Below are 12,021 nucleotides of genomic sequence, written 5' to 3'. Positions count from 1 at the left end.
GACCTGAATGTTGCTTTGGGGGCCCTAAAACATTGGGAAAGACTGGAGAGTGGGCCCTCCACAGAATCAAACAGAACACAATATACGTATTATATTGTATCTCTATGAGGCACTCTTCCTCAGTTTATTATTATCACCTACCTCGTTGTCTGTCTTGCTGTTCTCTCTGATGACCCGGATCCATCCCAGCATGTCTTCTCTGTCCTCAGCCTGCAACAGGTACTCACAGAAGTCCTGAGTGGTCAGCCTCAGAGCGTGCTTACGCTTGGTTTCGCTATAGGCGATGTCAATCAAGCAGCCGCGGATGCTGATTGGAGGGTGCTCATCCTCCCCGTGGCCAGGTCCCGCCCCTGCCCCATGGAGGACCGCCTCCCGCTTGTCTTTGTAGAGCAAGAGGCGGTAGGAGCGCAGCACGGAGAAGACGCGCTTCCATGGACGCATGCCGCCGCCCACCTTCTGTGGTTGGTGGAGTGAGAGAGAGAGAGAGAGAGAGAGAGAGAGAGAGAGGTCAGTTAAATTATATTTCTTTCAGGTTTTTTCTGTGAGCTCAATATTCTACATAGTTTAGCGCAGAAAACATGGTAATTAAGCACAATGACCATAATCCATTGCGCGCCTACTTGTCCGGTCTGTGTGTTTCTTTTACGCCTGCTACATTAGGTTAGTGTAGGGCAGACACGGAGAGAGAGAGAGAAGAGACAGAAGCATGCGTGATCGAGAGGGATAGAGAGCAGCTGCTTCGCGAGGTACAATATCTCTACCTAAAAACACTTGATCTTAGTGATTGATAGCAGTCATAAAAGTATGCCATATTTACTTTGAAGAACTACTAAAATAATGATTTTGTCAGACCGCATAGGCAGCAGCTCTATAGAGTTGAGACTTGGAATGAAATAATAAAGTCATCAAATAAAACGAATGTAATATACACAACAACTGAAATATTTGATTAAGTTAAAGTAATGTGAATAAATGATGGTTAAGAAGTGATAAGTGGTAATAGGCAGTCACTACCATCATGGGACTTTAATTAATTGAATGGGAATTAATTGTTTGGTCCCCACAAGGATAGTAAAACAAACGTGTGTGTGTATTACTTTGCCCTTCTCCGTGAGGATCTGTTTGTAGTGAAGCCAGCCGTCCTTGCGTACGTCACTGAAGGTGATGGTCCCCAGCTCGGAGGTGGAGTGACGTTTCGACCGCGCCTCCTCTGCAGCACGCAGACTCTCCAGAGACTGGAATACACAGCCAATCACACCACACAACCACAGCTCAGAGCCAATTAGATCACACAATCACGTGCAGTTCTAATGTGATTGGTGCAAAGCTGATGCAGACAAAATAAAACTAATGATCAAATAAGAGATGAAACAGCAAAGAGATAATACTCACTCCATCAGTGAAAAAGCTCTTCACCCTTTTTGGTAGTCTCCTGTGGAAAGATATTTGAGAATGATGCATGACTGACTGCACAGAAAAAAATAGACTGACCTGACCTTTTTGACCTCTACATATAGTCTTCTACAGTATTTAGTCTTCAGACAACCAGTGGCCAAACTCACGAGAAGACACGGCCTTCCTCCCGGAAGGTGTTGAGGCCCTCGTCACATGACTTGGAGCGCTCTGTGGTAATGGCCAGCAGGTAGGAGGAACGGCGGCTTTTGATACTGCCTTCTCAGAAAGAAAGAGAGAGACATGATGAGAGAGAGAGAAATCAGTAGGGAGGGAACTGAAGACATGCAAAAAGAACACAGTGAAGTGAGATAGCTCAAAATGGAAGGCATTCTAGACATGTCAGAAAGAAGCAAACACAGAACACATTGAGCCTGGAGATGGAGGGCAGTTGAAGGGGGTTTGAGGTTTAAGTACAATTTTCCTTGTTTTGACATGTGAACCTGTATCGACTGACTGGGGATATCGACAGCAGTCGTTGTAGAAGTGAAAACAGGTCTACATATCAAAACGGGGGAAATCGTTCTAAAGGAAGTGATGGAGGTATGGCGAGGAGAGGTGAGGAGAATGGGGGACACTCACTGCAGTCCTGGGAGCGGAGCTTGACGAGGGGGGAGGTGGAGGAGGAGAGGGTGACAGGGGAGACAGTAGTGGTACTAGAGGTGAGGGCACAGGGCAAAGAGGGCACAAGAGGGCACAGGGCACTGGAGGAGGACACCACGGAGCAGGCGGGTACGTGGCGGGCACGTAGGTCAGCGCTAGGGCTGATGGGGTCATCTGTGAGGGGTCAGGGGTTAGAGGTCAGAGGTCAACGAGGAAGAGAGTCATAATAGAAATATAAGTATTATTTCCCATATAAAATAGCATATTTCTATGGGAGAGTCAAAATGTACTAGTGAGTTACACCAATGGATAGACAGATTCATGTTACAGACACACTCCCCAGAGACATACATAGGTGTTACTATACAAGCACACTGTAGGTAATATGTGTGTAAAAATATATATTTCTCTGGACACAGAACACTTACACACATACACTACACTAACAGTTTCAAGTTACAAGGACATTTACTCAGTTATACACATATACAGTTGAAGTCGGAAGTTTACATACACTTAGGTTGGAGTCATTAAAACTTGTTTTTCAACCACTCCACAAATTTGGCTTAAGGACAACAAAGTCAAGGTATTGGAGTGGCCATCACAAAGCCCTGACCTCAATCCTATAGAACATTTGTGGGCAGAACTGAAAAGGTGTGTGCGAGCAAGGAGGCCTACAAACCTGACTCAGTTACACCAGCTCTGTCAGGATGAAAGGGCCAAAATTCACCCAATTTATTGTGGGAAGCTTGTGGAAGGCTACCCGAAACGTTTGACCCAAGTTAAACAATTTAAAGGCAATGCTACCAAATACTAATTGAGTGAGGGAAAAAAGTATTTGATCCCCTGCTGATTTTGTACGTTTGCCCACTGACAACGAAATGATCAGACTATAATTTTAATGGTAGGTTTATTTGAACAGTGAGAGACAGAATAACAACAAAAAAATCCAGAAAAACTCATGTCAAAAATGTTATAAATTGATTTGCATTTTAATGAGGGAAATAAGTATTTGACCCCCTCTCAATCAGAAAGATTTCTGGCTCCCAGGTGTCTTTTATACAGGTAACGAGCTGAGATTAGGATCACACTCTTAAAGGGAGTGCTCCTAATCTCAGCTTGTTACCTGTATAAAAGACCTGTCCACAGAAGCAATCAATCAATCAGATTCCAAACTCTCCACCATGGCCAAGACCAAAGAGCTCTCCAAGGATGTCAGGGACAAGATTGTAGACCTACACAAGGCTGGAATGGGCTACAAGACCATCGCCAAGCAGCTTGGTGAGATGGTGACAACAGTTGGTGCGATTATTCGCAAATGGAAGAAACACAAAATAACTGTCAATCTCCCTCGTCCTGGGGCTCCATGCAAGATCTCACCATTGCAACTCATCATTGGAGTTGCAATGATCATGAGAACGGTGAGGAATCAGCCCAGAACTACACGGGAGGATCTTGTCAATGATCTCAAGGCAGCTGGGACCATAGTCACCAAGAAAACAATTGGTAACACACAACGCCGTGAAGGACTGAAATCCTGCAGCGCCCGCAAGGTCCCCCTGCTCAAGAAAGCACATATACAGGCCCGTCTGAAGTTTGCCAATGAACATCTGAATGATTCAGAGGAGAACTGGGTGAAAGTGTTGTGGTCAGATGAGACCAAAATGGAGCTCTTTGGCATCAACTCAACTCACCGTGTTTGGAGGAGGAGGAATGCTGCCTATGACCCCAAGAACACCATCCCCACGTCAAACATGGAGGTGGAAACATTATGCTTTGGGGGTGTTTTTCTGCTAAGGGGACAGGACAACTTCACCGCATCAAGGGGATGATGGACGGGGCCATGTACCGTCAAATCTTGGGTGAGAACCTCCTTCCCTCAGCCAGGGCATTGAAAATGGGTCGTGGATGGGTATTCCAGCACGACAATGACCCAAAACACACAGCCAAGGCAACAAAGGAGTGGCTCAAGAAGAAGCACATTAAGGTCCTGGAGTGGCCTAGCCAGTCTCCAGACCTTAATCTCATAGAAAATCTGTGGAGGGAGCTGAAGGTTCGAGTTGCCAAACGTCAGCCTCGAAACCATAGTGACTTGGAGAAGATCTGCAAAGAGGAGTGGAACAAAATCCCTTCTGAGATGTGTGCAAACCTGGTGGCCAACTACAAGAAACGTCTGACCTCTGTGATTGCCAACAAGGGTTTTGCCACCAAGTACTAAGTCATGTTTTGCAGAGGGGTCAAATACTTATTTCCCTCATTAAAATGCAAATCAATTTATAACATTTTCGACATGTTTTTCTGGATTTTGTTGTTGTTATTCTGTCTCTCACTGTTCAAATAAACCTACAATTAAAATTATAGACTGATCATGTCTTTGTCAGTGGGCAAACGTACAAAATCAGTAGGGGATCAAATACTTTTTCCCTCACTGTAAACTTCTGACCCACTGGGAATGTGATGAAAGAAATAAAAGCAGAAATACATTTACATTTTAGCAGACGCTCTTATCCAGAGCGACTTACAGTTAGTGAGTGCATACATTTTCTTTTCATACTGGCCCCCTGTGGGAATCGAACCCACAACCCTGGCGTTGCAAGCGCCATGCTCTACCAACTGAGCTACACAGGACCCATAAATCATTCTCTCTACTATTATTCTGACATTTCACATTCTTAAAATAAAGTGGTGATCCTAACTGACCTAAGACAGGTAATTTTTACTAGGATTAAATGTCAGGAATTGTGAAAAACTGAGTTTAAATGTATTTGGCTAAGGTGTATGTAAACTTCCGACTTCAACAGTAACATATAACTTAGTACAGTATATGAGTGTACACTGAGTATACAAAACAGTAAGAACACTTGCTCTTTCCATGACATAGACTGACCAGGTGAATCCAGGTGAAAGCTATGATCCTTATTCATGTAATTTGCTAAATCCACTTCAATCAGTGAAGGTGAAGGGGAGGAAACAGGTTAAAGAAGGTTTCTTAAGCCTTGAGACAATTGAGACATGGATTGTTTATGTGTCCCATTCAGAGAGTGATTGGGCAAGACAACAAATGTAAGTGCCTTTGAACAGGGTATGGTAGTAGGTGCCAGGCACACTGGTTTGTGTCAAGAACCACTGCTGGGTTTTTCACGCTCAACAGTTTCCTGTGTGTATCAAGAATGGTCCACCACCCAAAGGACATCCAGCCAACATGACACAACAGTGGGAAGCATTTGTCCATGCCCTGACGAATTTAGTCTGTTCTGAGGGCAAAAGGGGGGTGGGGGGTGGGGGGGTGGGGGGTGTGGAACTCAATATTAGGAGGGTGTTCCTAATGTTTGGTATACTCAGTGTACAGCACAGTTGGGGTTAAATACATTGTTATTCTCATTGAAAAGCATTGAAGAAAATTGGAATTGGAATTTAACCCTGGTATAAATGTATAAAGCCCCCCCCCCCACTATTCATAAAGAAAAGGGAAGGGAGGAAGGCGGAAGTTGGAGGGTAGGGTGGGGTACTAACTACTAACCTATAAAGGGAATAGAGGCCAGGGAGTCGGGTGTGCTGTGGTGGGGTTGCAGGCTACCGTTGGGCCTCTGTAGACTGTCCCCCATTCTGGGACCACCACAGACGGGCGAGGGTGTCCCTGCAGTGGGGGTGCTGGGGGAGGGCAGCAGCCCGACGGGGGGCTCGGCCGAATCCACGGGGAGGGCGTAGTGGGGGTGAAGGAGGGCGTGCATGGGGATCCGACGCCCCGTAGGGGGCTTCTGCCTCAGCACCACCTCCTGGCCCAGAGGGAGTGGGGACAACGTCTCCTCCCCCAGCCTCACTCTCTCATCCTCTGACGAAGAAGGGATGATGGCCGGGGTGGAGGAAGGACGAGGAACTACCATCCCCCCTCCTATCCCGCCTCCCTCGCAGTCCGAGAGGCTAGTTTTGGCACTGGGTACCCAGTTGAGGTGGGGTCCAATGTAGGTGGGTTCTCTGAAGGAGTGGGCCTGTTGGAGGAGGTGGCTGGCCTTGCGGCAGAAGGAGGGGCTGTAACTCTTGTAGCCCACCAGCTCCTCTTCCTCCAACCTCCTGCTCTGGGTCTGGGGCTCAGCCACATGCTGCTGCTGGGTCTGCCGACCAATGGAGGGGGCTGTGGCTGTGGGGAAAAGGTAGACATAATATAGGCTAAGTACAGCAGGAGAGGTACTGGCTGAATTCCAATTCCTTACCCTCCTCCTAAAAGCGTGCACTTGCTTAAACCCCCTCATGGATTTTAAAGCATGTTAGTGGTGTATGTAGTATGTTAAATCCACGAGGGGAGTGAGTAAGTGTACACTTTAGGGAGATGGGGGAGATTATTCAGCAAAGGGCTGTCTGTCTTCCTGCCTATTTATCTATCCATCTAAATATCTCTATGCGTGTGGAGTTTACCCAGTGTGGCTGCGGTTGTGGGTGTAACCGTGTGGTGGTTTCCCAAGTCCTTGTCCTGCTCCTTGGCACCCTGCGATGGCCAGGCGGGGGCTCTCTCGTGGTACGGCGACACCAGCGCAGCCGCTTGGGCTAGCGTCTCCTGCGAGCGCCCGTAGCTACGTTCGTACGACGCGTACGCCGCCAGCAGGCTTTCCGAGCACGAACGGCTCCCTGGCCCAGACACTCCCAGCCAATAGGAATCGTGGGAGGCGGCTGCTGCCTGGTGGTGGAGTAGCAGAGTTTCTTGGGAAACGCCGCGGTCTCTGTGAGCCATGGAGGACATAGAGGTAGACCCAGGACCTCCAGCGCCACCAGGCCCCAGCGCTAAGCCCAACCCCAGCTCGGCTAACCGATCCTGGGATATGCTCCGGTGTCGAGGGGACATGCGCTCGGCCGCCTCTGCCTGGCTGTAGTACCAGTCCGACAGCGCCTGGTGGCACATGGCGTCGCTGTGGGCACGCGTAGCTGGTAAACTTCCCTTCCGGGCAGGCATGTGGGGCAGGGTCGCAGAGGCAATGGCGGCGTTGTGGTTGGCAAAGTGGAAGTCCAGTGCGCTGACGGCCGACGACGAGCGCCCGCGGTTCTGCCCCAAAGATGGCTGCCAATCTCCCTCTTGTCCTGCAGAGGAGCCAAAATGGCCGCAGCCATCCTCCTCGTTTTCTCCCGGACCCCTGGGCCTGCCGGAGGTCTGAGTTACGTTAGCCGCGGCAGAGCGGTTGTCCAAGGGGGAGGCTAGGCTAACAGGGCTGGGGCGGCAGTGCCAGTTGTCCAGGGGGCTTTGGTGGTTGGGTGGCAGAGGAGCTGTGGAAGCGGGCTTGGCACGGGGGTAGCAGAGGGGGGGAGGGTCGGGGATATGCTGCGCCCCTCCCGTATATGGCTCATTTCCTCTCAGGTAGGCATCCTGAGAGTACGCCTGTGGGGGAGGGAAGAGGAGAGAGAGAGCATGAGAGATAAAAAGATGACAGGATAGAAAGAAGGAGAGAGAGGGAGGGATAGAGAAGAGTAGAAAGCAGGTGCAAAGTAGTATTTCACACAAAATTAACACATTCCGTTTGCTATTCTAACATGTTCCATGGCAAGTGACATGATTTGATAACCTGTTTCCAATACATTTGAAATGTATTCAGGAACAAAAAATCCACTCCAAACTAGCTTGTCAGGTGTTTGTGAAAGCAAAGGCGGGTGGAATGCATTTTTTACATATTACAATGAAAACGTGTTATTGTGTAATTATTGTATATCCGGTAGGGATAGTTCAGCACTGGAATTATATGAAATGTTTGTGAGTGTCTATACATTACTACTAACTCAATACTCTTCACCAAGCCAAATTGCTTTGTGATTGTGAGGTGTATTTTTATTGGCCTATGATTATAAATAATTTGATGTGTGGGAAGGAGGAGAGGAGGGAAAGAAGAAGAAATCTCATACTCACACTTACCAACTGCAACACATCCTCATCTTTTGGCATGATGCAGAGCTCCAGAACATTCTCGCTGAAAGAGGGATATAGGAGAGATAGTAAACTAATGGGACATTGTGTAATGTTATGTAATAAGTATTATATAATGTGTCATATCGCGTGTGTAGGTGCCTGCGTGAGTGTCTCACCTGTTTTGGATCAATGCGATCACCTGAGAGTAGGTCTTCCCCAATACACTCTCCCCATTCACCTTTACCAGTCTGTCCCCTGTACACAGGCCAGCTTGGTGGGCAGGGCTTTTCTCCCTCACACTCTTTACAAAGATGGTGTCCATGGGCTCCAGACGACCCCTTTGACAACCTGGGACACACAAACATGGCATATATTCATACTTTTTTTTTTTAAACACAGATTCATAAACTTGTAAACATCCACACCAAAGGAATGTATGATGACACATGAAAAACCCTCACCTTTTCCATTGCCGTTTCCATTCTCCTCATCCTGCAGAGAAAGGAGAGGAAGACAAGTGAGAAACCTAGAAAACTAGTGAACAGAGACCAACCAGACCAGTTGTTTTGTGGCTCTACCACAAGGAGATGCTATCTCCCCCAGGCAGTCAGAGAGATGAGCTGTTGTGTGGCTACAAATGCATTAACACACACCTTCTAAATGTGCCTCACCATAGTAACACACAGAAATTGATTGACAGTGACAAAAACACTCATGAGCCAGCATATGCTCACATAGTTTAACTCAATTGATCACACACACATGCACACATACACACACACAGATGCAAACACACATGCACAGTTCATCTCTCTCTGATATACACACACACACACAAACACAAACACACACACAAACACAAACACATAATAACCCACCCCCTACTCCAACCACCCACCCACCCTCACAAACACACAGGCCCCAGCTGACTGGGCAGTTTGGGTCTAGCCGGCTGGCTGGCTGACTTACTGGCCATGGGCTTTTCAGGCTTCGCTGACAGAGCTCATTCCAGTCAGACAGACAATGACCTGGGCTTTACAGCCACAGAATAGAGACCTAGATACCCTGGAGTAGGAACCAGTGATACTACCACCTTTCTCCTCTTCTTCCCTTTATCATCCTCTACTCCTCTTCTATTAACCTTCTCATCTCCTCTTCTATTTACCTTCTCATCTCCTGTTCTATTTACCTTCTCATCTCCTCTTCTATTTACCTTCTCATCTCCTGTTCTATTTACCTTCTCATCTCCTGTTCTATTTACCTTCTCATCTCCTCTTCTATTTACCTTCTCATCTCTTCTATTTACCTTCTCATCTCCTGTTCTATTTACCTTCTCATCTCCTCTTCTATTTACCTTCTCATCTCCTCTTCTATTTACCTTCTCATCTCCTGTTCTATTTACCTTCTCATCTCCTCTTCTATTTACCTTCTCATCTCCTCTTCTATTTACCTTCTCATCTCCTCTTCTATTTACCTTCTCATCTCCTCTTCTATTTACCTTCTCATCTCCTCTTCTATTTACCTTCTCATCTCCTCTTCTATTTACCTTCTCATCTCCTCTTCTATTTACCTTCTCATCTCTTCTATTTACCTTCTCATCTCCTCTTCTATTTACCTTCTCATCTCCTCTTCTATTTACCTTCTCATCTCCTCTTCTATTTACCTTCTCATCTCCTGTTCTATTTACCTTCTCATCTCCTCTTCTATTTACCTTCTCATCTCCTCTTCTATTTACCTTCTCATCTCCTCTTCTATTTACCTTCTCATCTCCTCTTCTATTTACCTTCTCATCTCCTGTTCTATTTACCTTCTCATCTCCTCTTCTATTTACCTTCTCATCTCCTCTTCTATTTACCTTCTCATCTCCTCTTCTATTTACCTTCTCATCTCCTGTTCTATTTACCTTCTCATCTCCTCTTCTATTTACCTTCTCATCTCCTCTTCTATTTACCTTCTCATCTCCTGTTCTATTTACCTTCTCATCTCCTCTTCTATTTACCTTCTCATCTCCTCTTCTATTTACCTTCTCATCTCCTCTTCTATTTACCTTCTCATCTCCTCTTCTATTTACCTTCTCATCTCCTGTTCTGCTTGCACTCTACTCTCCTCTCTTGCCCTCCTCTCGTCTTCTGTTTAACATATTTCCTCCTCTTCTCTCTTCTCCTCCTCTCCTCTTTTACCCCCTCTGCCTCTTCTATTATACTCTCTCATCTCTCATCTCTTCTCTGTTCCTCTCTTCTCTCCTCTCCCTGTAGGTCAGTGGTCCCCAACCCTGGTCCTGGGGAGCTACAGGATGTGTGGGCTTTTCTTCCACTGGTTGGTGACCATTGGTCAGGACAACCCCATAAGTTGAAAACTGTTATAGTAACACACACACACACACCTGTAATTCTGTGACTTCACAACCCCTCTTAATTTGGTCATGAGACACAATTAACCTCTACACTACTGGAGATTAGCAGATCAGCGTTCGCTTGGTAGTGAAATCTGAATGTAGCATTCCATTGTGGGGGCTATGAACCATTGTTACCTTGAGGTTGTTGTGGAGGGAGGACTCTGGCGGGTACACAATGAAGTGGCGTAGCGTGAAGCCGAAGCCCTGGGAGTTCTTCTGCAGGAGCACCGTACAAGGGCCCTGCCACGCCACGCCCTCAACCTCGCCCGACGACAGCGACCGAGTGTTCTCATTGGATGACAGGACGCCATCTCTCCGCCCTTTAGCCTATGAGGGACACAGGTAAGGAAGATGTTAGAAAAGGGTTAAAACTCAATATTAGCTATTCAATTAATTAGTATCACTTTGAAATGTATCAGTGATTTCAATATGTGAGCAAAATGTCAGAGTAAGTTAGGTAAAGTGAGCTGAGGGTGAAGTGTGAACTGTGATATCAGTGAGTCCAAACATTTCCTCCATGTCAGTGAGAAATGCATCGCTTTAGTGTGAAACATTAGAGAAGTTTCTATTGGCGATAAGAGTTAGCTATATCACAAACAGGTTTGGGACCAGGCTAGGAACACTAACTCCACCCAGAATTCCGGAATTCCACCAATGCCTGAAATATGGAAGAAACTTCCCTTTCTCTCTCTCAGGAGTAATATCTATTTTAACGACCCACCTCTCCCATAATCACCTGCCACACAATGGAGGGGTAAAAATACAAGTTGAAGTGGGTATTTATATCTAACACTTATGGAACAACAGGACTTTATCACGACACACACGCACACACGTTAGGCACGCATGAACATGCACGCGCGTGCGCAAACACACATACACACACCTGAAGAATAATAACACTCACGCCCCTTTTATGTGTTTGGAGTCTTTGTGGCTGTAACACTTTGGGGATACACTGGTGGTCCATATACAGTGCATTTGGAAAGTATTCAGCCCCTTGACTTTTTCCACATTTTGTTACGTTACAGCCTTATTCAAAAATGGTTTTTCTCCCCTCATCAATCTACACACAATACCCCATAATCACAAAGCAAAAACAGGTTTTTAGACATTCTTGCAAATGTATTACAAATAAAAAAACGGAAATATCTCATTTACATAAGTATTCAGACCCTTTACTCAGTACTTTGTTGAAACACCTTTGGCAGCGATTACAGCCTTGAATCTTCTTGGGTATGACGCTACAAGCTTGGCACACCTGTATTTTGGGAATTTCTCCCATTCTTCTCTGCAAATCCTCTCAAGCTCTGTCAGGTTGAATGGGGAGTGTCGCTGCACAGCTATTTCCAGGTCTCTCCAGAGATGTTCGATCGGGTTCATGTCCGGGCTCTGGCTGGGCCACTCAAGGACATTCAGAGACTTGTCCCGAAGCCACTCCTGCGTTGTCTTGGCTGTGTGTTTAGGGTCGTTGTCCGTTTGGAAGGTGAACCTTCACCCCAGTCTGAGGTCCTGAGCGCTCTGTAGCAGGTTTTCATCAAGGATCTCTTTGTACTTTACTCCGTTCATCTTTCCTTCGATCCTGACTAGTCTCCCAGTACCTGCCAATGAAAAACATCCCCACAGCATGATAATGCCACCACCATGCTTCATCGTAGGGATGGTGCCAGGTTTCCTCCAGACG

The 12,021-nt window shown here is 46.6% G+C and overlaps 1 protein-coding gene across 7 annotated transcripts in view; it reads right to left on the bottom strand.

Annotated features, from left to right (window-relative positions):
- The window catches only part of LOC121582212 (rho GTPase-activating protein 23), a 79,043-nt gene that overhangs the window by 15,705 nt on the left and 51,317 nt on the right, over positions 1–12,021 (bottom strand). For 5 of the 7 annotated variants that reach the window (XM_045215182.1, XM_045215100.1, XM_045215163.1 and 2 more), the window contains exons 2-12: positions 10,473–10,664; positions 8,404–8,434; positions 8,119–8,290; positions 7,943–8,003; positions 6,469–7,420; positions 5,576–6,193; positions 2,035–2,229; positions 1,563–1,671; positions 1,393–1,432; positions 1,098–1,235; positions 142–456 (exon numbers count right to left, since the gene is read on the bottom strand). In XM_045215182.1, the coding sequence (XP_045071117.1) occupies positions 142–456; positions 1,098–1,235; positions 1,393–1,432; positions 1,563–1,671; positions 2,035–2,229; positions 5,576–6,193; positions 6,469–7,420; positions 7,943–8,003; positions 8,119–8,290; positions 8,404–8,434; positions 10,473–10,664 (2,823 nt within the window). The remainder of the gene's footprint in view (positions 1–141; positions 457–1,097; positions 1,236–1,392; positions 1,433–1,562; positions 1,672–2,034; positions 2,230–5,575; positions 6,194–6,468; positions 7,421–7,942; positions 8,004–8,118; positions 8,291–8,403; positions 8,435–10,472; positions 10,665–12,021) is intronic. The other 2 variants (XM_045215128.1, XM_045215213.1) reach the window with 2 other exon arrangements.

This window comes from Coregonus clupeaformis, chromosome 1, assembly GCF_020615455.1.
Source record: "Coregonus clupeaformis isolate EN_2021a chromosome 1, ASM2061545v1, whole genome shotgun sequence".
NCBI classification, from domain to species: Eukaryota; Metazoa; Chordata; class Actinopteri; order Salmoniformes; family Salmonidae; genus Coregonus; species Coregonus clupeaformis.
This window is presented reverse-complemented; position numbering and strand designations above follow the sequence as displayed.